The 20566-nt window shown below is 53.2% G+C and overlaps 1 protein-coding gene across 2 annotated transcripts in view; it reads right to left on the reverse strand.

The window, feature by feature from the left end:
* TAF4 (TATA-box binding protein associated factor 4) overlaps positions 1 to 20566 on the reverse strand; it is a 93025-nt gene that overhangs the window by 32406 nt on the left and 40053 nt on the right. For both annotated transcript variants that reach the window (XM_054674643.2, XM_514759.8), the window contains 6 exons: positions 8661 to 8821; positions 6956 to 7075; positions 4197 to 4316; positions 3195 to 3317; positions 1691 to 1780; positions 658 to 906 (listed from right to left, as the gene is read on the reverse strand). In XM_054674643.2, coding sequence (XP_054530618.1) covers positions 658 to 906; positions 1691 to 1780; positions 3195 to 3317; positions 4197 to 4316; positions 6956 to 7075; positions 8661 to 8821 — 863 coding nt within the window. The remainder of the gene's footprint in view (positions 1 to 657; positions 907 to 1690; positions 1781 to 3194; positions 3318 to 4196; positions 4317 to 6955; positions 7076 to 8660; positions 8822 to 20566) is intronic.

Genomic DNA, 20566 nt, shown 5'->3' on the forward strand with positions numbered 1-20566 from the left:
CTTTAGAGGAAGAAAACACCTCTGAAATTTTTTTAAAACTGCCCCTCTACGTTTGGTGAATCCCTCTGCCCATGAAAGGGAATGTGCTCAAAATGTAATTCTTCTGGCAAAGACATCCCTTCTCTAGCTGCAGAGCAAACGTCATGACTATAAAACCAAGAAAGCCAGATCCAAACTGCACATAAGTGAACCGCTATGAGCAGCCGCGGCTTCGCCTCCCGGAACTCACCTAAATCCACCCTGTGCTGTGAGCTGCTACCCTGCCTCCAGTCTCCTGCCCACCTGTCCCACGCGGGTGCCCGTGTCTTACGCTTGGACCGCTGCTCCTAATCCAAGAGAACATCTATCTACAAGATCCTCTAAAAACACGCTGCATTCATTTACACCAGTAACATCCCCAGACAAGGCAGGGCGGGGACGTGCCGGTGGTTCAAAGCCAACTCAACTATTTCATTTTACTGAGACAAAATACAACATCCCAGGGCCTCAACCTCTGGTTTCTATTTTAACTATTTAAGGTAATACCCAAGCTTCCTCTAGCAGGAGGCTTCCTGCATGCTTGGAAAAGGTTTCTGAGCCGTGGCCAATTTATCTAAGAAGCGGGCGGGAGCAGAGGCACGGTGGGCTGTGCAGACCAGTCAGGCGCCCCTTCCATACCAGCGGTGTGGGTTGCCCCTGCTTGCCGACGCCGACCTGCGTGGGCTGCGTGAGGCTGAGCACAGGGGGCTGGAGGGCACTGGTCACGGTGGCCGCCGTCTTCCCGGCCGTGCGCTGGACCGAGCTACTCAGCACCACGGCCGTGAGCGCAGTGGTGGCCTGCGAGGCGGGCGGTGGCGGCTGCTGCTGGCTCTGCTGGATGAAGGCCGCGGAGTCGGGGGTCAGCTGTCTCAAGGCGGGTAAGCTCCTCTGGGTGGAAAGACAGACACGAGGGGTCAGGCGGCTGCTCATGCGTCGGTTTTCCTTGCTTAAAAATTCAGAAATATCAACTTTTACAGAAAGTTTTTGAGCTAAGTAAGATGGATCTTGGCCCTCACGGCAGCATGTCTGGATGTCAGGGGCCAGGACCCCATCCTGCCCTCCCACTAAGTGGGATTATTCCTGATAGCAAATATCCAAAATGTGTTCAAGAAAACAAACAGAAAGAGACATATTTTTAAAATACTTTTTAAAATATGTTAACATCACTGGAAGAGAAGATTCTGAATGTTCCCAACACATGGAAATAAGTACTCAAGGTGACAGACCCCAAATATCCTGATTCTATGACTGTAACAAAACATCACATACACCTCATAAATGTGTACAAATATACGTATTGATTTTTAAAATGTGCTGATACCAATGATTACCCAACAGAGACAGCCTGACGCTGTTGAAACCCTTGGTCCTATCCAGTTTTGCAAACGCTACCCCATTCCCCGTCCCCCTCACTTTCAGGAAGCACACGCCCTTCTCACCACCTTGCGCACGACAGAACCACAAGGCCACAGTGTCAGGGGAGCTCCTGCTTTACAGAAAAAAACCTAACATTCTGTCCCCAGGCACTGAGTCCCCGGCCCCACCCCCGCAGGCAGCACAAGCGCTGTGCACCCTCCGTGCCTGGAGCATCCTTGCCCTGCGCACTTGGAGCATCTGCGCCCCACCCCTCCCTGGCCCTACTGCTCGCAGGCACCGGGGCCTTTGAAATTACCTTCAGGAAAGGCACAAGGTAAGGTTGAGGTGAAGAATTAAGTTCTCGGTATAACCTGCTTGTGAAATCTTCTGCTTCTATTTTTCCATCCTTAAAAATAAAATCCATGTTGAAATTCTGGTGAATGAGATTCCACACACACTTCTGAATCCCGCATCACTCTGGTCTCGTATTTTACGGCTGATTCCGCCCCGAGTTTCACTGGACAGAGGAGATGGGAAAGTCTGCGTGCTACACCTTTCACAGGTACATGTGTGACAGGCGCTCACCCTGGACACTGCAGTGCAGCCAGCTGCGGACCACTTCTCCTCCTGGGAGGGTCACCTGTCTACTTCTCGTCTTTTTCTAAGTCTCTTACTCAATGCCAGTCTTTACTCAGTGCTTACCAGGCACCTACTCGGTGTCAGGCATTTTGCTAGAGGCAGATCAGCCTAAAAGTAACTCCATTATCAAAGCCAGCACTGCAAGTGCGGTGCTGCAGGAGGTCACAGCGTGCCAGGGGCCACACAGACAGGATCCACACAGTCAGGGCATCTGCGCCTTCAGGAGCAGATGACAGCTGTGCTCACCCCTGCAAGCGGCCAGGGTGCCCAGAGTCTACAGTCAGACAAAAGGGAGCCCAGAGCAAGAGGGCCAGATCCTGTTTCAGAAACAGAGGCCAGTGTGGAATAAAGGTCGGGAAGACAGGCGACAAGGTGGGAAGGCGGTGCCTGGACTGAACCCTAAGAGACTCGGGAAGACATGGTCAGGCGGACAAGGAGAAGGCACGGTAAGACCAGCCACTCCAGATCCCCAGGCCATCCCACTGACGCCAGCACACCCCTGAGCCACGAGACAGCCATGAGGCTGAGGAAGGTGGACAGCCAAGAGCTCGGCCATGAGTAGAGATCTGGAGCTTGGGACTGTGGGTTAAGGAGAGGGGAGGCTGCCAGGAATCCTCCCTCCCACCTTCCGGCCAGGGGACAGAGTGCTGTTCTCTGTGACAGAGGTTTCGGGAGGGGTGGGGGTGGGGGGGACGGCTCTGCCACTGGAGCACGAATGTGCCTCAGCTGGTCTGCTCCATGGGGAGGGGGCTTCTGGTGGCTCAGGGTGCAGAATGCCTGTTCCAGCCGGGACTGCGGACACCTGGGAATTTTATATGAGGTCACACAGGAGTGGGGAGAGGGCCAGAAGGGAGTTGCTGGGGACCCTGACCAGAGTGCAGCATGGTTGGGGCAGCCAGAGGAGACGAGAGCCACAGACAAGGGACGCAGGCACCAGAAAACGGCAAAGCCCGGGAGACCGCCAGGCGCCGGCCCCAGAACACCCAGCCCCAGGAAGGAGTCTCCTTAGCTAGGCCACACACGCCTTCGACACGTGTGCACCCCTCCCCTTCGCCTGCAGCCTTCCAGAGGAACTCTCCCTGCTGGCACAGGCCTCCCGGGCACAGGTCACAGCGGCAACAGGTGTCTGTCCTATGCAACAGGCTTTAGGGGAAAGCGAATGTAAAGTCAAGGTTTCTCACCAGTAAATTCTGCACGAGCTCTTTCACATTAGCTGCTGTCTCTGTAGACTGCTTGCCAGATGAAGCCAGTTTTATTAACGTAGATAGGAAATTTTTACATTTCTTCACGTTCTCCATAGTTTCCTGGATTAAAGTAAAAAGATATAAGTGAAAAATCTTAAAAGGCAGATTTTTGTCACAGCCTTTGGTTACTAAAATATGCATATGTACAAAAGATACATATATTTCTTCTCTAAACTTCTTTCAAGAAAACGCACCACCTCTTGGAACCCTGGGCCGTGCTCTGAGGGGCAGGCCAGCCACATCAGTCACATGGCCACCGAAGTCAGCATCTCCCTCAGCCCCGCAAGGCCACATCTAGGAATGCAGCTATGCAAATAATTAAAAAAGTGAAAAGAGACTCTGTGAAGATGCCTGCTACAATGTTGCTGACCATAAGGACAACCTATGCCAATCCAAACGGACACAGAAGGAACCAAATAGGATGCGGTCACTAAAGCAACGAAAAGTACGCAGCAAAGAAACACCAAAAAGGCGTCAAGTGGGGCCCACTGTTTAAAGATGTCTATCGATACAGGCTGACACTGTGAGTGTGTACAAACAGGTGGCGCTGCTGTTTTACACACTGAACACGACAGTTCACCAGTGACTTTTCTGTTTTAAAGATGTGTATCGATACAGGCCGACACTACGAGTGTGTACAAACGGGTGGCGCTGCTGTTTTACACACAACGCGACAGTGCACCAGTGACTTTTTCAAAGGCAGGTGTTTGGGCTTTTGCTGTTTGCAGACTTCTGCAGTCTGAGGCCCTCGGGGCCCACCTCACGCAGCACAGCAGCAGAGCCCCACGTGCTCACGTGGGCCCCAGACTGTTCACTGCTTTGTGAAGCAAGCAGCGAGCGGTCTGGGACAGAAGCCGGCCTGAGGTCTCAAGGCTGCATTTTCTGACCTGCGCCACAGGCCTGACCGTCTTTGAAGGCACGGAAAGGAGTGGCTCTTACCGTGGCAGCTGAGGAAGTGGTGGTCGCCCCTGGTACCGTGCGCTGAGGAGTCCCCGTCTGAACAGCTGTCGCCGTCCCAAGTGAAGCCGTCTGGGCAGCGCCACCCAGAACGAGCTGAGGCTACAAGAATCCAAAAACACAAGGTAAGGGCATCTCACGCCACCAGCTGACGAGGGGGAGACCAGCCTCACACCCAGCAAAAGAAAACAAGCCTCCCTGCAGTGGCCAGGACGCCCAGGAAGCCAAGGACCCCGGCCACCTGCCAGCCCGCTGGACACGGGAGTGCTGCTGGGAGGCCTGCCCTGTGCCCTGACGATCGCAGTCCTGAGCGCATGAGGAAGGCATGATTTGCACCTGCATCAAAAACGGACATTCACAAAGCCAGGCACTGCAGAGACCCCAGTCCTCAGAAGTCCATGGAAAAAGTCACATAGAGACCAGAGTAAATAATCCTAACAGGCAACCCAGATCCCCATCTCTCAGAAATCAAAACAACAAACAGAAGAACGGCTCCTGAAAGCTCCATCCTCCCAGGTGCAGAGGCTGGCTACAGGGCGGTCAGGGCTCCACAGCCGCAGCCTCCCACAGGGGAGGGTCCCCAGGTCCCTGCAATCACCCAAACCCACCTTTCTTTACTCCCCAAAAGTGAGTGTCAACAAGAAGCCTCCCACAGAGGGGAGTTTTCAGAGCAGATTCGAGCAATGGAGGATGGGTCATCAGTGTCAAACTGTCAGAAAGGAGGGGCTGCTTTGCTAAGCAAATGAACAGCCAGACGCCAAAAGGTAGCTCAGACAACTCAGTGGCCCATACTCGATTCCTAACATTTCCATTCTACATGAATAATCAGAATGCAAATGTTTACTAATATTTTAAACTAGTACTTTCCCAATGTATAAATCTAGCAGTCAACATTTTCTCTCTCCAATTTTTTAAACACTCCTTTGCAACTTCTGAAAGCAGGGGGCAGTGTAAGCCTGAGAATGGCTCCGGAGCAGCGAGCTCTCTCCCAGTGGGTGCAGCCCCGCCAGCACGCGGGAAGCAACTCTGAACCAGCCCCGCTTCCAGAGGGGTGCGGATGGGCTGTGAGGAGGCAGCAGGGTGGAGGGACTGTTTCTAAGTCTGTGTATCTTTTCACTTGTAACAATAAGCATGGATTTTTTTTTTTAACTGAAAAACATCAAATAAAAACCTCCAGTGAAGAAAACGTAAAAGGACACACCAAGCTGCTGCTTCTGGACCCCGGGAGTACCCAGGACCCACCTCATCTTTTGGGAGTCTTCTTTCCCATCAAAACTGACTCCTCACACTTACTTCCACTCCTAAGAACACATATTTCACTCAGATGATATCCAGATTGTGTCTGCCACTAAGTATAATGCAAAAACTTAACCATAAGCTCCAACTACCTTCTCAGAAAAGTCACTGTAACCAAAAATCCAGACGCACCAATCAGAGCACAGGACTGAGCAAGCTCCTTCAGGGAAAACACCAAGGGCGGGGCCTGCACCAAAGGCCAGCACACGTCTCCCTGGTACTGAACCGCCCTTCCACCCACTTTCACCCACTGCAGCTGCAGCCAGCCAGGACATGACCCAGTGAGGGTAGAAGAGCCGGGGTTGCGGGGGGAGCTGCCCCTGGAGTCCACACCCCCTGGGGCTCAGCCTCCATTTCACCACTGAGCAATGGGAACAGGGCCTGTGGCACTGAGGCAAGGACTCTGGATCTCTCGGCAGAGCGTCCAGGCCCACTGCCTGGCTCATGGCAGGTGCTTCACCAGCAGCGACCAACACCATAGAGACCTACGCATCCACAGACGCTCACAGACACCAGGTGACCAAGAAAAACCCCTGAACCATTTTTCTCCCAGCTGCTTCCTGCTGACTGCCCAGAGAAAGCTGCTTCCCTCACCAGGTGCGTCTGACCGGCCAGCCCCTTCCCCTCCACACACCTCCGCCACCCCTTCCAGAACAGCCTGGCCTGCACACAAACCCTTCTGGGATCTGCAGGCCAAAGGCTGAGCTGTCAGGAGCATCAGCACCACTAGGAGAGGGGCCAGCACCTGCTCTGGGACACGCTCCTCTCTGCAGATGAAAACGCTGTTCTAGAAACCAGCGGCCACCAGGGTGGATACAGAACCCTTCTAGAACTATGCTCTCACCACAGACAAGGGATGTGAGAGGCAGGTGGCAGCGTGGCATGGCAGGCACCGTGCAGGTGGCATGGCCGGGAGTGAGTCCCAGAACCTCCCTTGCCTCAGTGTAAGCGCCGCACCACGAGATGAAAGGAGTGATGTCACCTGCTTCCCAGGGTGCGGTGAAAATTACGGTCCATGTGCCTGCAACAGTGAGAGCGACGCCTCGGCCACATTCACCTTAGCGACAGCTGCCGTCCTCAAGTTACACACAAGGCCACATGTGCACACACACACTGTCCTCACCGCAGGCTGATTCTGCTTCAGACATGCCCTTATGATCAAGTACTAGTAAGGACATAGTTTTAATGCTTCCAACATGGTGGAAAGCTTGAACAGTGCTGCTGGTGTTAAATTCTGTGTGACTAAAAAAAAAAAAAAGAAATCCTGACTTATCCCATGTTGGTGGTCAAAGAAAAAGCACTTTCTTCACAGAGAACCTTCCTCCCCAGATTTGACGTAGTATCCAGTAAAAAAAAAAAAAACTCCTAAGGCCTGATCTCTGCATCAAAGAAATCACACTTCGTGGCCCCTGCAGCCTCAACAGATCCGCCGCCTGCCCTCTCACCTGGACGCCGGGCGAGCGCTGCAGGGTTGCACTGGGCTGCACCGTTGTCTGGGCCTGAGACACTTGCTTAATTATGGTAGTTGGGGTCACCTGCCGTGCAATGATAGGTGTTCCAGGTGCCTGAAAAATAAGCAGAGTCACCTAAAACGAGCGCAAGTAAAAGGAATTCCCACCCCCAGGTACACAGAAATTATTCCTTCCATATGTAACTAGTATATCCAAGTGGGTCCCAGGCTTATCCGTGATCTGCAATGAAGCCACTGTAATTCTAAAGTTTTCTTACCAAAGAACAAGTGTATGACAAACATTTTCCTATACTACAATAAACATATCATTAGGCTTCTTAACAGAGTCTACAAAAGGTCATCTCTGAAGAACACAGGTATCTAGAAATCAATCCTCGTGCTGCTGGCTTGTGACCTCGTTAACAATCACTAAAAAGGGTGCAAAGGCAGACGGCCAGTCAGTGTCGCAAAGGGGTAGGGAGGTGGCCGCCCCTAGGCCAGATGGCCAGTCAGTGCCAGAGAGGGGAAGGAAGGTGGCTGCCCAGGACAGAGGGACGCCACAAGTCCTGAGCCCATGAAGTTTGTCGGAGAGAGACTGACATGGAAAGAGCAGATGGCAGACTGCAATGGGATGCCCACAGTGCAAGTGAAGCCACGAGTGTCTTCCACGGTGTCCCACTCAGCAGACAGATGCTGCAGACTTGAGGACACCGTTCTGTGCTACTTCAGATCTGGGTGGTCTCTGGCAGCCTCCGGCACGTCCGTCCACGTCCCTGTCTATGGGACAGAGGCACAACTCCAGAGGGTACGCAGCTCACGTAGCAGGAGAAGGATGCTGATCAAGTCATTCCAGTCTTCACAAACCTGCCAGGTCATTCAGAGCAGCAGCGTCACAGTGCCAGGGAAACACGGCAGGAGACGGAGCAGGAACACGCAGCGTGCGGGCACGTGCAGGTGACAGTCATGGGGTCAGACACAGACACACGCCGGGAGAGGCGAGTCCTGGGCACTCTGCCCTCCAAGTCAGAATCCGTGCTCCCTACCACAGCTCAGGAGTCGGGAGCTTCGGCCCTGAAGGCAGATGCGGGGGGGCGGGTGTGTGTGTGTGTGTGTGTGTGTGTGTGTGTGTGTGTGTGTGTGTGTGTGTGTGTGTGTGTGTCCGTCCCTCTTGCGCCCCCTAACAGCAGCAGCCAGTGTGTGTGTGTGTGTGTGTGTCCGTCCCTCTTGCGCCCCCTAACAGCAGCAGCCAACCCCACTCGCACACAGCGGCTCCAGGACTCTTGGTGCCTTAAGAGTCTCCATGCGGCGCTGGTGGCGGTCCTGCCAGTGGAGTCCTAGCACCATCTCTACTTTGCAGATGAGGGGACAGGCACAGGAAGGTGAAGCCACAGGGAGAGAAGGGAAGGGGCCGGAGCGGCCAACCCTGGACTGCTCACTTTGACCCCACTCGGCCGGCCCTGCAGTGGGCTGCGGGAGCTGGTGTCTCTGAGACAGGCACGGCCCTGCCACCGAGAGAAGGACAGGAGAGCAGCGCCGTCCCGGGCCCATCCTAGATGGGACGGATGGGACTGGGACGCCGCCCACACTTCCCAGTCCTCGCTCCCATGGCTGTGCCTGGCCCTTGCAGGTTTCCCCAGCATGCGTGGGGAGAGGGGCTGGGCAGGGAAGGGGTTCGCACTCCAGGGCACACGTGCACTCACCTGTACGGTGGAGATCTGGACGGGAGGGGCACTTGTGGGGGTGGCAGGGCGAGGCGCCATGGTGGTCTGAGGCTGGGCATGGGCCTGCGCCTGCATCTGGGCCAAGGCCTGCTGAGGAATCATTAACAACTGCCCATTCTCACTTCGGACGAGGACCATTCCTGCAGACAAAGGAGACCTGGCGTCAGGAACGCAACCACCCCAGAGCCATGAGGAGGCCCTGGCCCGACCCAGGGGAAGCTGACAGCTGTGAGAAGGAAACAAAGGAAATCAAGTCTTAAACACACGAATCCCCCAAACTCGAAACACACTTGTGAGTCAAGATGGTATACAAGACAAAAAAACTGTAAAGGTTGTTAAAAGGCCATGGAAAAAAAATGGCACCTGAGCCTTCCTTTTATGAATGAGCTGGACAGCAAGGCAGTGTAGCAATGGCTTCCACCGGCCACACCACGTGCCCCCATGCCCCCAACCGGCCCACACACCCCACAGACATGCCAGTCTCCTTGCCCCCACCTCCTGCCTGTGCCAGGGCCACGTCAGCTGGGCTGGGCCTAGAGGGCACAACCATGTCTACGGCCCACACTCCAGGGTCTCCCAGCCTGCTGTCCTGTGACACCCAGACCCAACAGAGGGAGGGTGGGCCACGAGGCTCCTCACCAGAACCCTCCTCTCGGGAGGCGGGGCAGTGCTGCCCCCACACTGCCCTGACAACCACCACACAGGCGCAGATGCGACGCAACCCTTAGGACAGGAGAACCATTTGCCCGTCATGGTTCTTGAGCTAAACCGCAGGAAAGCAAATCCTGCCATTCAGGTTTGGCATTAATGTTAGCTTCAAAAAACAGCAACCAGTTATATCATAAATTCCATTAGAAACAGCAACACAGTTGTCCAACTTTTAAATTTAACTTCCCATGACAGGTGGGGATGCGGCCGTGGGAGCAGGGCTATAAACACTGCACTCTTTCCCGAGTGAAGCCTCGGCAGACAGCCCAGCACCAAGGAGCTGAGAAACTAAACACACGTGCAATGAGGCACCGCCACCGGCCGTCCCCACCACCCATCACACACTGGCCAAGCCACGGGGCACAGGGGGCGGCCACTGCGTTTCCCAGCCTCTCCTTCCTCCCCTTTACGGAGAATGGGAAACGATAACCTCGAAAAAGATGAAGTAAGGCCTGAAAACCTCCTGTTGGTCATGATGACAAATGAGCGTGGGGCTTCTTCTTCCTGCGCTATGACGCTGGGGCACTCTCAGGGCTGTCGGCTCCAGCTCTTTCGAAACTCAGCATGGTATCAAGAATAATGGTGATGCCTCTCCTGGGCTAACATCTAAAATTCTTGATCCAAAAAGCCACATTTATGCCCATTAAGAAAACTTCCCCCCAAAACGCCCCTTTCAAAATAAACCATGCTGAAATCAAACAAAAACCAAACACCCAGCTGCAGCAAATAACCTGCTGGAATCTCCAAGCCTGGAGCTCGGGAACGAAGTAACAGGAAAGGCCTCCAAGGCTCCGTCTCCGAGTCTGTGCCCACAGTGCCCAAGGACAGGCTTCAAAGCCAGGCGGGCACTCATCAGCCATGTGGCCGCCAGAGCTGCTGCGCGTAACGAGGGAGAGTTCCACTCTCACCCAAGCACACTCGGGGCCTGGGGACCCCAAAACAAGACACCTGGTAAATACCCCCATGTATGTGGTTATTATGGAGTGTCAACATGATTGAAGAATGCAAAGTACTGCTCCTGGGTGTGTTTGTGAGGGTGTTGCCAAAGAAGGTTAACATTTGAGTCAGCGGACTGGAAGAGGCAGACCCAGCGTCAATGTGGCTGGGCACCATCTGATCAGCTGCCAGCGTGGCTAGAATAAAGCAGGCAGAGGAACGTGGAAGGACTAGACTGGCTGAGTCCTCCGGCCTCCATCTTTCTCCAGAGCTGGATGCTTCCTGCCCTGGAACTTCAGACTCCAAGTTCTTCAGCTTTTAGACTCCTGGCCTTACACCAGTGGTTTGCCAGGGGTTCTCAGGCCTTCGGCCACAGACTGAAGGCTGCACTGTCGGCTTCCCTACTTTTGAGATCTGGGGACTCAGACTGGCTTCCGGGCTCCTCAGGTGCACACAGCCTATTGAGGGACTTCACCTTGTGATCCTGAGAGTCAATTCTCCTAATAAACTCCCCTTCATAGATTCATCTCTCCTATTAGTTCTGTCCCTTTAGAGAACGCTAATACAATGTCCTCAAACCCAACACTTCATTCACTGCATTCGGAGACACCTGCTCCTCCTCCTCAAGAATTCTGAGAAGCCAGGGTGAGTGTGGTGGCTCACACCTGAAATCCAGCACTTTAGGAGGCCAAGATGGAGGGATCACTTGAGGCTGGTTCAAGACCAGACTGGGCAATATAGTGAGACCCCATCTTTGCAAAAAAAAATTTTTTTTTAATTAGCCAGGCGTGGTGGCACACCTGTAGTTCCAGCTACTTGGGAGGCTAGGGTGGGAGGATCATCTGAGTCCAGGAGTTGGAAGCTGCAGTGGGCTACCATCGCATCATCACACTCCAGCCTGGACCACAGAGTGAGACCCCATCTCCTAAAAACAAAAAAAAAAATGTTTTTAAGGAATTCTGAGAAGCCAATAATGGACGCAGACTTAAGTGCACACATGGGAATGGGACGGAAACAGGACAAAGGAGGCTTCAGTGTCCATCCCAGTGCCTCCACACCCAACGTCAAACCTGACAATCTCATAGTGAGTGAAGAGACTTTAATTATCAGGAGCTTTGTGCTTTAAAAAATTGCATCCAAGGCCAGGCACGGTGGCTCACGCCTGTAATCCCAGCACTTTGGGAGGCCAAGGCAGGTAGATCACGAGGTCAGGAGATAGAGACCATCCTGGCTAACACGGTGAAACCCCATCTCTACTAAAAATACAAAAAAAAAAAAAAATTAGCCAGGCATGGTGGCGGGCCCCTGTAGTCCCAGCTACTTGGGAGGCTGAGGCAGGAGAATGGCATGAACCTGGGAGGCAGAGCTTGCAGTGAGCTGAGATCGTGCCGCTGCACTCCAGTCTGGGCGACAGAGCGAGACTCCGTCTCAAAAAATTAAAATAATAATTTAAAAAAATTGCATCCAAAAAATTAGCCAGGTGTGGTGGCGCATGCCTGTAATCCAGCTACTTCGGAGGCTGAGGCAGAATCGCTTGAACCTGGGAGGCGGAGGTTGCAGTGAGCCGAGATTGCACCACTGCACTCCAGCCTGGACGACAGAGCAAGAGTCCACCTCAAAAAAAAAAAGTATCCAGATATATTTAAAGGAATACGTTCAAAAAAAAAAGTATTAACAAAATAGCAATGTGGTTAAAATTCTAACAAAATAAAAGTGGCATTCTGGACATCACAGAAGTGTAGGGAAACAGCCATGGGTCACTGTGAAATGTGCCCTGTGGTCGGGCCCAGTGTCCCTTGTGGTCAGGAAAAAAGTTGGAGAAGGAATCAAACGTCCCACAAGAAGTGACCATGTGACTTCAGGCAGGTACAACGTAGCTTCTGGAGGCATTGAAAATATCTGTGAACCAAGCGCGAGTGGCCACGTCTCCTAAGCCGAACTGAGGTTTGCTTCCAACAAACAGCACATAAGAGGCGCTGTCACTGGGGACTTTCTTGTCCGCCTCCCTGGTTATTGTATCACAGCCTGACTGTACCAAAAAGCAAAGTCAGACACTGTGTGATGATCTGAGGACACTCAGAACACCAACGGCTGCATCCACGCCATGTTTCCGAGATGTTCTCACAGTTCTGGGTCCTGTGAGCTCTGTTTACGGACAAATAATCCAGCAGCATCTATTCACGCCAAGGCAAAGAAGTGCAACTCCGTCTCAAGACATAACTAATTTAAGAGTAATCAACCGTGGTTACGGGCGGCACCTGACCTACGAAAGGCAGCCGCCCCTCCTGCCTCTACTCCTCTCTCTGCACCTGCAGCAGGGTACACGTGGCAGGTGTGGCCCCCACCCCGCCCCACAGATGGGACCCCAAGGCCAGGGCGGAGGGTTCTGTCTGAGAGCTCCCCAGAGAGAGCCACGTGGGACACTGGCCGCGTCCCCACCCAGGTCTTTGTGAGGAATGCAGAGAGGAGCCAAGGATGACAGGGAGCAGGGCTCTCGGATACAGAGGCACAACCGGCTCCACGCAGCCAGCCCTCCAGTCAGGGAGGAAGCAGTCAAACCTGCAACAAGAAACACGACATCCATCCCAAAGACCCTCAGCATCCTCGTCCAACCAAGATGGGCCATTCCAGGTGGTGACGGGATGGGGCATAGCCCTGAAGGTCATTAACAGTTAAGGTCAGGAAGCTGGGGCCTGGGACCCTGCCTCCTGACCGGGCCACCGTGGCCACCGCCGCCTCCCCCCGCAACCTCCCCAGCTCACAGCCCCTCTCTCTGCCCCACCCCACCTTCCTGGAGACTCCTTCACGGCACAGCCAAAACCCCACACCAGCCAATGTGCACATACAACCACCACAATGTGTCAGGGTCCAGCTAACAGAACCGCACTGGGGCTTCCTTTTCTAATTGTCCTAATATCTTCCTTACCACAGAAAGAAGTGTTCTTCACAGAAAATTTAAGAAGTGCAGAGAAGTACAAGAACAATGGAAACCTCCTGAAGCCCCTCTCCTGGCTGGCACAGCTCAGGTGCCACCCAGTGTGCACCGTGCACTTGGAAGCCGTAAGGACCACGGGGGCCACCCGCCCGAGTTCCCTGCCGGCTCCCCCGTTCCCTGCCCGCTCCCCGGGCGCACTTCCCATGGCAGTAAACATTCTTCAGAAACCTAACTGTCCGTGGCTACATACTATTTCATCCAAATTGTGTTTATAATTTCCTTCTGGTGAAGATTTAAGCTATTTTCTATTTTTCATTATGGTGAAAATGTAGGTTTTGAAACTGAAACAGTGTGAAACTCTCCACTCTCCCAGCGGTTCAAGGCCACACTGCTTGAGGCGGGCAATGCAGAGCCAGCAGTGGCCACCAGACGCCTCCCTGGGGAAGGAGCAGCGTGCACTCCTCCAAAGCCTGGCCAGTGGCCAGTGGTGACCAGTGCCTCCCCCAGAGCCTTCCAGGGACCCACGTCCCCAGCTCAGCATGCCGCCACTGATTCCCACAGTGTGAGTGAATCCCACCCTCCCTGAGGAGAAACACCAGGGTTCTTACCCCACACGACAGTTTTCCTGATTCCTTTTGTAGGTAACACTTTTACGGTACTTGAAGCCAAAATGTAGAGCATGCGAAGCTGTGCCACAACCACACGGGCACCTGCACCCTGGGAACCCCCACCTGTGGGGGAAATGCCTTTGCCGGGTGCCGCAGGCCGCCCCGCACTCTCAGCACAAACCCCGGCCCTGGGCCTGGGGCTGTGGACTCCGCCCTGGCCTCCTGAGGCCCAGCCCCGGCTACCTCTTGGCCCTGCACCACCCGCCCTGGCTTGGCTCTGTCTGTGGCTCTCCTGTGTAGCCCAGGTCAGGACACATCCCTCCACAGGGGTCCATGTTCACCTCTGCCAAACCCAGGGCTGTGACCGTCCTGCTATGCAAGTCACTCCGGAGCATGGCACCAGCCCCAGCCCCAGCCCAGGACGACAGGCCCCTGTGGATTCTCAGAGGGGCATTTCCTCCCTCCCAACGCACAGGACAGGCTGCAGGCACCGCTGTGCCCTCTGCCGGTGGGGGGGCTCTTTCTGGTCCTGAGGGGCTCTCAGCCCCAGCTCTCCTCCTGAGGCTACAGGACTCTCTGGCACAAGCATCAGGGGCACGGAGCCAGGCGCTGAACAGTCGCCCCTGCCAGCCCACGGGGACACAAGGTCCCAACCCTCAGCTGCTGTCCAGCTCCACGTCTGAGCCCTGCTGGTTTTCCCTATCTTCTAGAACGCTAAACTCTTCATTTAAAAGAACATTTATCCAACTTCCCCAGCCTTTCTGGGTGTCTGGTAATGGGAAGCTTTGTTAGGACTTCTGTCCCATCTCACCGTCATGTCGCAGCTCAATACCAGCCCCTCCACCAGATGGGCAAACAGCCAGGGACCACCAGCCACCTGAGGAAGGCCCAGCATCAACCCAGACAGACACCAAAGCAGTGAACTGATCAAAATAAGCAAGAAACCCTCTTCAAAATCACAAAGATTATCCAATACGACAGTCAAATTAAAAATTCCTGGGATGACCAGATGACAGCACCGAGGCATTCCCCCTGAATACAGTATAGAAAAAGAGAGTGGAAACTTGGAAGAACAGATGAGAAAATGTGAAGGAGCATTCCAGAAAACACAACAGGTGATCAACAGAAATTCTAGGAGGACAGAAAGGAGAACAGTTGCTGGAGCCAGCGTGAACATGAGGAAGGAGGCGCACACCAGCCTCACCACAGAAGCCAGACCACTGGGAAGGAAAGACCTTCCCCGTGTTTCCAGGGGAAAAACACAGATCCCAGCCACAGTACAGGGAAGGAGAGCTCAGCAGCCCTGAGAGCTCCACAGAAACGGGAAGAGATGGCCAGCACCTTCAAAACCCCCTGGGAAATTACCTTTCACCTGGAACTCAACGCCAGGCCAAACCACCCACCAAGGCTCAGAAGCAAAAAAAGGCATTTCAGACACACTAGGTCTCAAAAAACGTATATTCTGTAAGAAGGGAGAAGCCACTTAAACAAGGGAATAAGTGAAGAAAACAAAAGACAGGATCCAGGAAACATGGGACTGAACCCAAAGGAAACAAGGGGACTCTCAAGGATGAAGCAGAAGGGAGGAACAGGCATGGCCAGGCACAGGGTCCAGAGGGCCAGGGCGCTGGGGCTGGCCACAGGGCAGTAAGCACCTGGGAACCCGCAGCACTTCTAGCTGCTGAGACACAGCTGCCTGCACAGGGAGCAGAAGCAGCACAGCACTTGGCTCGACTCAAACAGCGTGTTCACAGCCAAGGGCCGTGCGCGCCCAACGCGGAGTCGGCCAGGGCTGCATGGGCTGGGCCGGGGCTCTGCGGACTGCGGCTGGGCAGCCAGACGGTCGCTAGCTGACACTCACTCGGCAACCTCAGGAGGTGGCTGTACAGGCAGGGCCATGTGGATACACGTTTTCAAAGTGGTCCCCTCTGAGAGGCAGTTAAAAGGGGGTGGGTGGGCCAGCAGAGTTTGTTTCTCACTGAAAGCTCTGCTCTTCAAAACAGGCATATGATTAAAGTTCTATACTTTTTTTTTTGAAACAGAGTCTCACTTAAAGTTTTACATTTTTAAATATTTAAAAAAAGAAAAAAAAAAGGCAGCCGGCACCTCAGACGGCGACAGAGAGGCACTGTGTGCAGTGGCCGCTCTGTGAGTGACTGCATCCTTGGGGAGCAGGGCAGGTCCAAAGCCCGGGAGGGCGCTCCGAAACTCAGGCACAGAGCGGCCAGCGGCGGACAGCGTCAGAGGCGGAGCGGGCCCTCCAGGCCCGCCAAGGTCTTAGAGGGGCAAGAACACCCCAGGATGGACCCGTGGGGACACAAATCTAAGAAAATCTCTCCCTCCCTTTCCCAGCTGTATTTATAATGGTATCACGAAAGTGTCTGCGCCGTGGAGACCTGTGCAGTCAGGAGGTGGGTGGGCCTGCGATGGTTTCTGTCCAGGAAAACGCAGAGGACAGCTGTGCTGTCAGTCAGCTGCCCTGGGCCTCACTCTTCACCCAAGCATGGAGAGGTGGGAAGGGTCAGGGCTGGCTGCAGAATAAAGGCAGCCCCTCTGGAAGGCCCAGAAAACACAAACAGAGCCACCAGCAGGCAGCCTCATCCCCAGCAGAGAGGAGCATGGTCCTCAAGGAATAAGCTACCAAAAGGGCCAAAGAGATGAGCAAAAGTGGTGTTTCCCTGCAGTGGAAAGGGGTGGTCTGAAGCCTGAGGGTTTGCAGGCCCACTTCCCTCTGTAACTAGGACATTCGAACCCTCTCCATGCTACCAGCCGGGACCAGTGGTGGACAGGACACACGTGGTGACGGCCCAGATGTGGAAAGGGCCCCTCCAGAATCCAGCGTGCGCTCCTTACACAGGCTGGCTTTCTCTCTAAGCGGGTGCTGTGCTGTGACAGATGCACGGCCTCATCTTCCTTCTAACCTGTTCTGGCTAAAGCAAGTGTTCTCTCCCACCTCTCGGGGTTTGGCAGGCATAAGGGCCGGAGCAAGGCAGCACAGGGGAACATGTGCTGCCCGGCGCAGGCGCTAACACCACTGTAACCCGAATATTTTGCTAAAGATTAAACTTCTGACGCAGCTCCTGGTCCAGCACTTGCAGCCCCCCCGCACATTGCAGATACTATTGTAAAATCATGAACTTTGATTCATCCTCCCCTAAAACTACAAAATGCTGATTAAAACAAAAATGCGAGCAAGTGAAGGGACGTGCACTGTGTTCATGGGTCAGGAGGCTCAAGATAGTTAAGATGTCAACTCTTCCCAAACTGATCTGCAGAAGCAATGCATCCCAAAGTCCCAGCAGCCTCCTGTGTAGAAACTGACAAGGTGATTCTGAAATTCATACAGAAATGCAAAAGTCTTAGAGTAACCAACACAACTGTAAAAAAAAGGTCAGGCTGGCCGCAGTGGCTCACGCCTGTCATCCCAGCACTTCAGGAGGCCAAGGCGGGCAGATCATTTGAGCCCAGGAGTTCGAGACCAGCCAGGCCAACATGGTGAAACCCTGTCTCTACTAAAAACACAAAAAATTAGTTGGGCATGGTGGTGCACCCCTGTAGTGGAGGCTGAGGCACGAGAATCGCTTGAACCAGAGAGGCGAAGGTTGCAGTGAGCCAAGAGCACACCACTGCACTCCAGCCTGGGTAACAGAATGAGACTCCCTCTCAAACCAAACAAACCAGAAAAAGTCAGAGAGCTGACACGAGCTGATCTCAAGATGCACTAGAAAGCTCAGCACTTCGGAAGGCCGAGGCGGGGAGACTGCTTGGGCTCAGGAGTTCGAGACCAGCCTGGCCAACATGGTGAAACCTTGTCTCTACTAAAAATACAAAAATTAGCTGGGCGTGGTGGCGCACACCTGTAATCCCAGCTACTCGCCAGGCTGAGGCAGGAGAATCGCTTGAAGCCGGGAGGTGGAGGTTGCAGTGAGCCGAGACCATGCCACTGCACTCCAGCCTGGGCAACAGAGCAAGACTCCATCTCAAAAAAAAAAAAAAAAAAAAAAGAAAGAAAGAAAAAGAAAGCTCCAGTAATCTCAGGGCTGGGCTCACACCTGTAATCCCAGCACTCTGGGAGGCCAAGGCAGGCGGATCGCCTGAGGTCAGGAGTTCAAGACCAGCCTGGGAAACATGGTGAAGTCCCATCTCTACTAAAAATACAAAAATTAGACGGTGTGGGCACGCCTGTGGTCCCAGCTACTCAGGAGGCTGAGGTGGGAAGACTGCTTGAGCCCGGGACAGAGAGACTGCAGTGAGCCTAGATCACCCCACTACACTCCAACCTGGGTGGCACAGTGAGATCCCCGTCTAAAAAAAGCTCCAGTAACCAGGACAGCACAGTGTTGGTGCAAAGTTAAACAGATCAACACGGCCGTGCAGAGTCCACAAGCAGGCCCACACACGGATGGACAAAGGCAATTCAGTGGTGAGGACGGGCTTCTCACATGCTGGAACAACTGGACAGACACAGGCAAACCCCTGGACCGACACCCCATAGTGTGTACCAACATCAACTCAAAATGGATCCAGACCTAAATGTAAAACCTAAAACTTCCAGAAGAAAACAGGAGAACATTTCTCTGACCCAGGGTTAGGCAAAGAAATTTTAGAAACAACATCAGAAACGAAATGCATAAAAGAACAAAAGGATAAACTGGACTTCATAAAAATGTTAAACTTCGGCTTTTCAGCAGACACTGCTAGAGAATGAGAAGACAAGGCACAGAACGGACAGACTCTTTAGAAAGCATCCATCTAATAAAGGGCTTGGAGCCAGAATATATGCAGAATCCTCAAAACTCAGTAAGAAAATAACCCAGGCTGGGCGTGGTGGCTCATGCCTGTAATCCCAGCACTTTGGGAGGCCGAGGAGGACAGATCACTTGAGGTCAGGAGTTCGAGACCAGCTTGGCCAACATGGCGAAACCCCATCTCTACTAAAAAAACAAAAAATGAGCAGGGCGTGGTGGTGCACACCTCTAGTCCTAGCTACTTGGGAGGCTGAGGCACGAGAATCGCGTGAACCCAGGAGGTGGAGCTTACAGTGAGGCAACACTGAGAGACTCCGCGTCTCAAAAAACAAAAAGTGGGCAATTGAATAGACCCTTCGCCAAAGGTGGCAGACGGATGCAAATGAGCACACGGAGAGAGCCCCAACATCATTAGTCATTAGGGAGACGTAAATTAAATCCTTAAAGCGACACCACTACACACTCAATAAAATAGCTAAAACTAAAAAGATCAGGTGCTCTCCAGGATGTGGAGCAACCAGAGCTCCTGGGCACCACTGGTGGGAGCCTCTCTGACAACAGCCCTGCAGTTTTGTAGAAAGTTAAACATACTCCTCATGTAGGACCTGCCATTCCACCTGAGGTGTTTAAGCAAGCGAAAGGCAAGTGTGTGGCCTTACAAAGGCTTGTACATGAGTCATTCCAAGCAGTTTTATTTCTGATAGCCATAAATTGGAAGCAACTCCAAAGTACACCAAAGGATGAAAGCATAAACGATTTCTGGTGTATCTATAATGGAAAAGCACTCAAATAAAATGGGATGAACTACTGATACAGCACGGATGACTCTCAAATAATCACACCGAGTTGAAGCCAGAAAAGAGAGAGTACACACCATGTGATATGGCTTGGCTCTGTGTCCCCACCAAACCTCATTTCCAACTGTAATCCCCACGTGTGGAGGGAGGGAAGTGACTGGATCATGGGGACGGCTTCCCCCAGGCGGTTCTCATGATAGCGAGTGAGTTCTCACGACATCTGGTGGCTTCATAAATGGCAGTTTCCTCTGCCCTCCTGTCTCTCCTGCCGCCATGTGAAGAAGGTACTTGCTTCCCCTTCGCCTTCTGCCATGATTGTCCCCAGTCATGTGGAACTGTGAGTCGATTCAACCTCTTTCCTTTATAAGTCACCCAGCCTTGGGTATTTTTTTATAGCAATGTAAGAACAGACTAATACGCTGTCTGACTGCATTTATATAAAATTCTAAAACACACAGACTCCCCTGCAGTGACAGAAAGCAGATGGGACAAGGGGTGTGGGAGGGACAGGAAGGAGGGCTAGAGAGAGGCAGAGGCCGTGCTGGGGGTAGGGTTCACCATTCTGACCCTGGGGTGATGGCTCCACATGCATGCACATTTGTCGAAACTCACCAGTCACTTTAAATGTGCTCAGTTTATTGCTGTGGATCACACCCCAATAAAGCTCTTAAAACACACGCAGATAGCCCTTAGAGAGCAAGAAAAAGGTACAACCCTCCCCGCAAAAAATAATGGAAAGCACAGTTCTAATCCTCTTCTTCCCAACATCCTTCCCGAGTGAAAATAACTGCCAAGTTCACAGCTAGCGCACGACCTTCCCCCACCAGTCCTGCCTCTTAAGAACACTAGGAGCTGCCCGAGAGTCGTATTAACAACTCTGTTCACCACCACACACAAAAACCAGGCCACGTTCAATGAGTTTTACTCTACCTGACCCCGTGAGCAACACAGGGACGTGAGTGTGCTGTCGATGGCACCCCAAGCGATCACACCCTCCACCACGCTGCCTTTTTAACAGAGTATCTCACTGAGTAGCTCGGAGCATGAAACAGCTGCAGGGGTCCTCAGCTCCCAGCCTCTGAATGAAAGTGCGTGCTCAAGTCTCTGAAAAATAACACCAAGCTAGCTCCTTTGATGGAAAAGGGATCCCCCA

This window comes from Pan troglodytes, chromosome 21 (assembly GCF_028858775.2).
Source record: "Pan troglodytes isolate AG18354 chromosome 21, NHGRI_mPanTro3-v2.0_pri, whole genome shotgun sequence".
Taxonomy (NCBI): Eukaryota; Metazoa; Chordata; class Mammalia; order Primates; family Hominidae; genus Pan; species Pan troglodytes.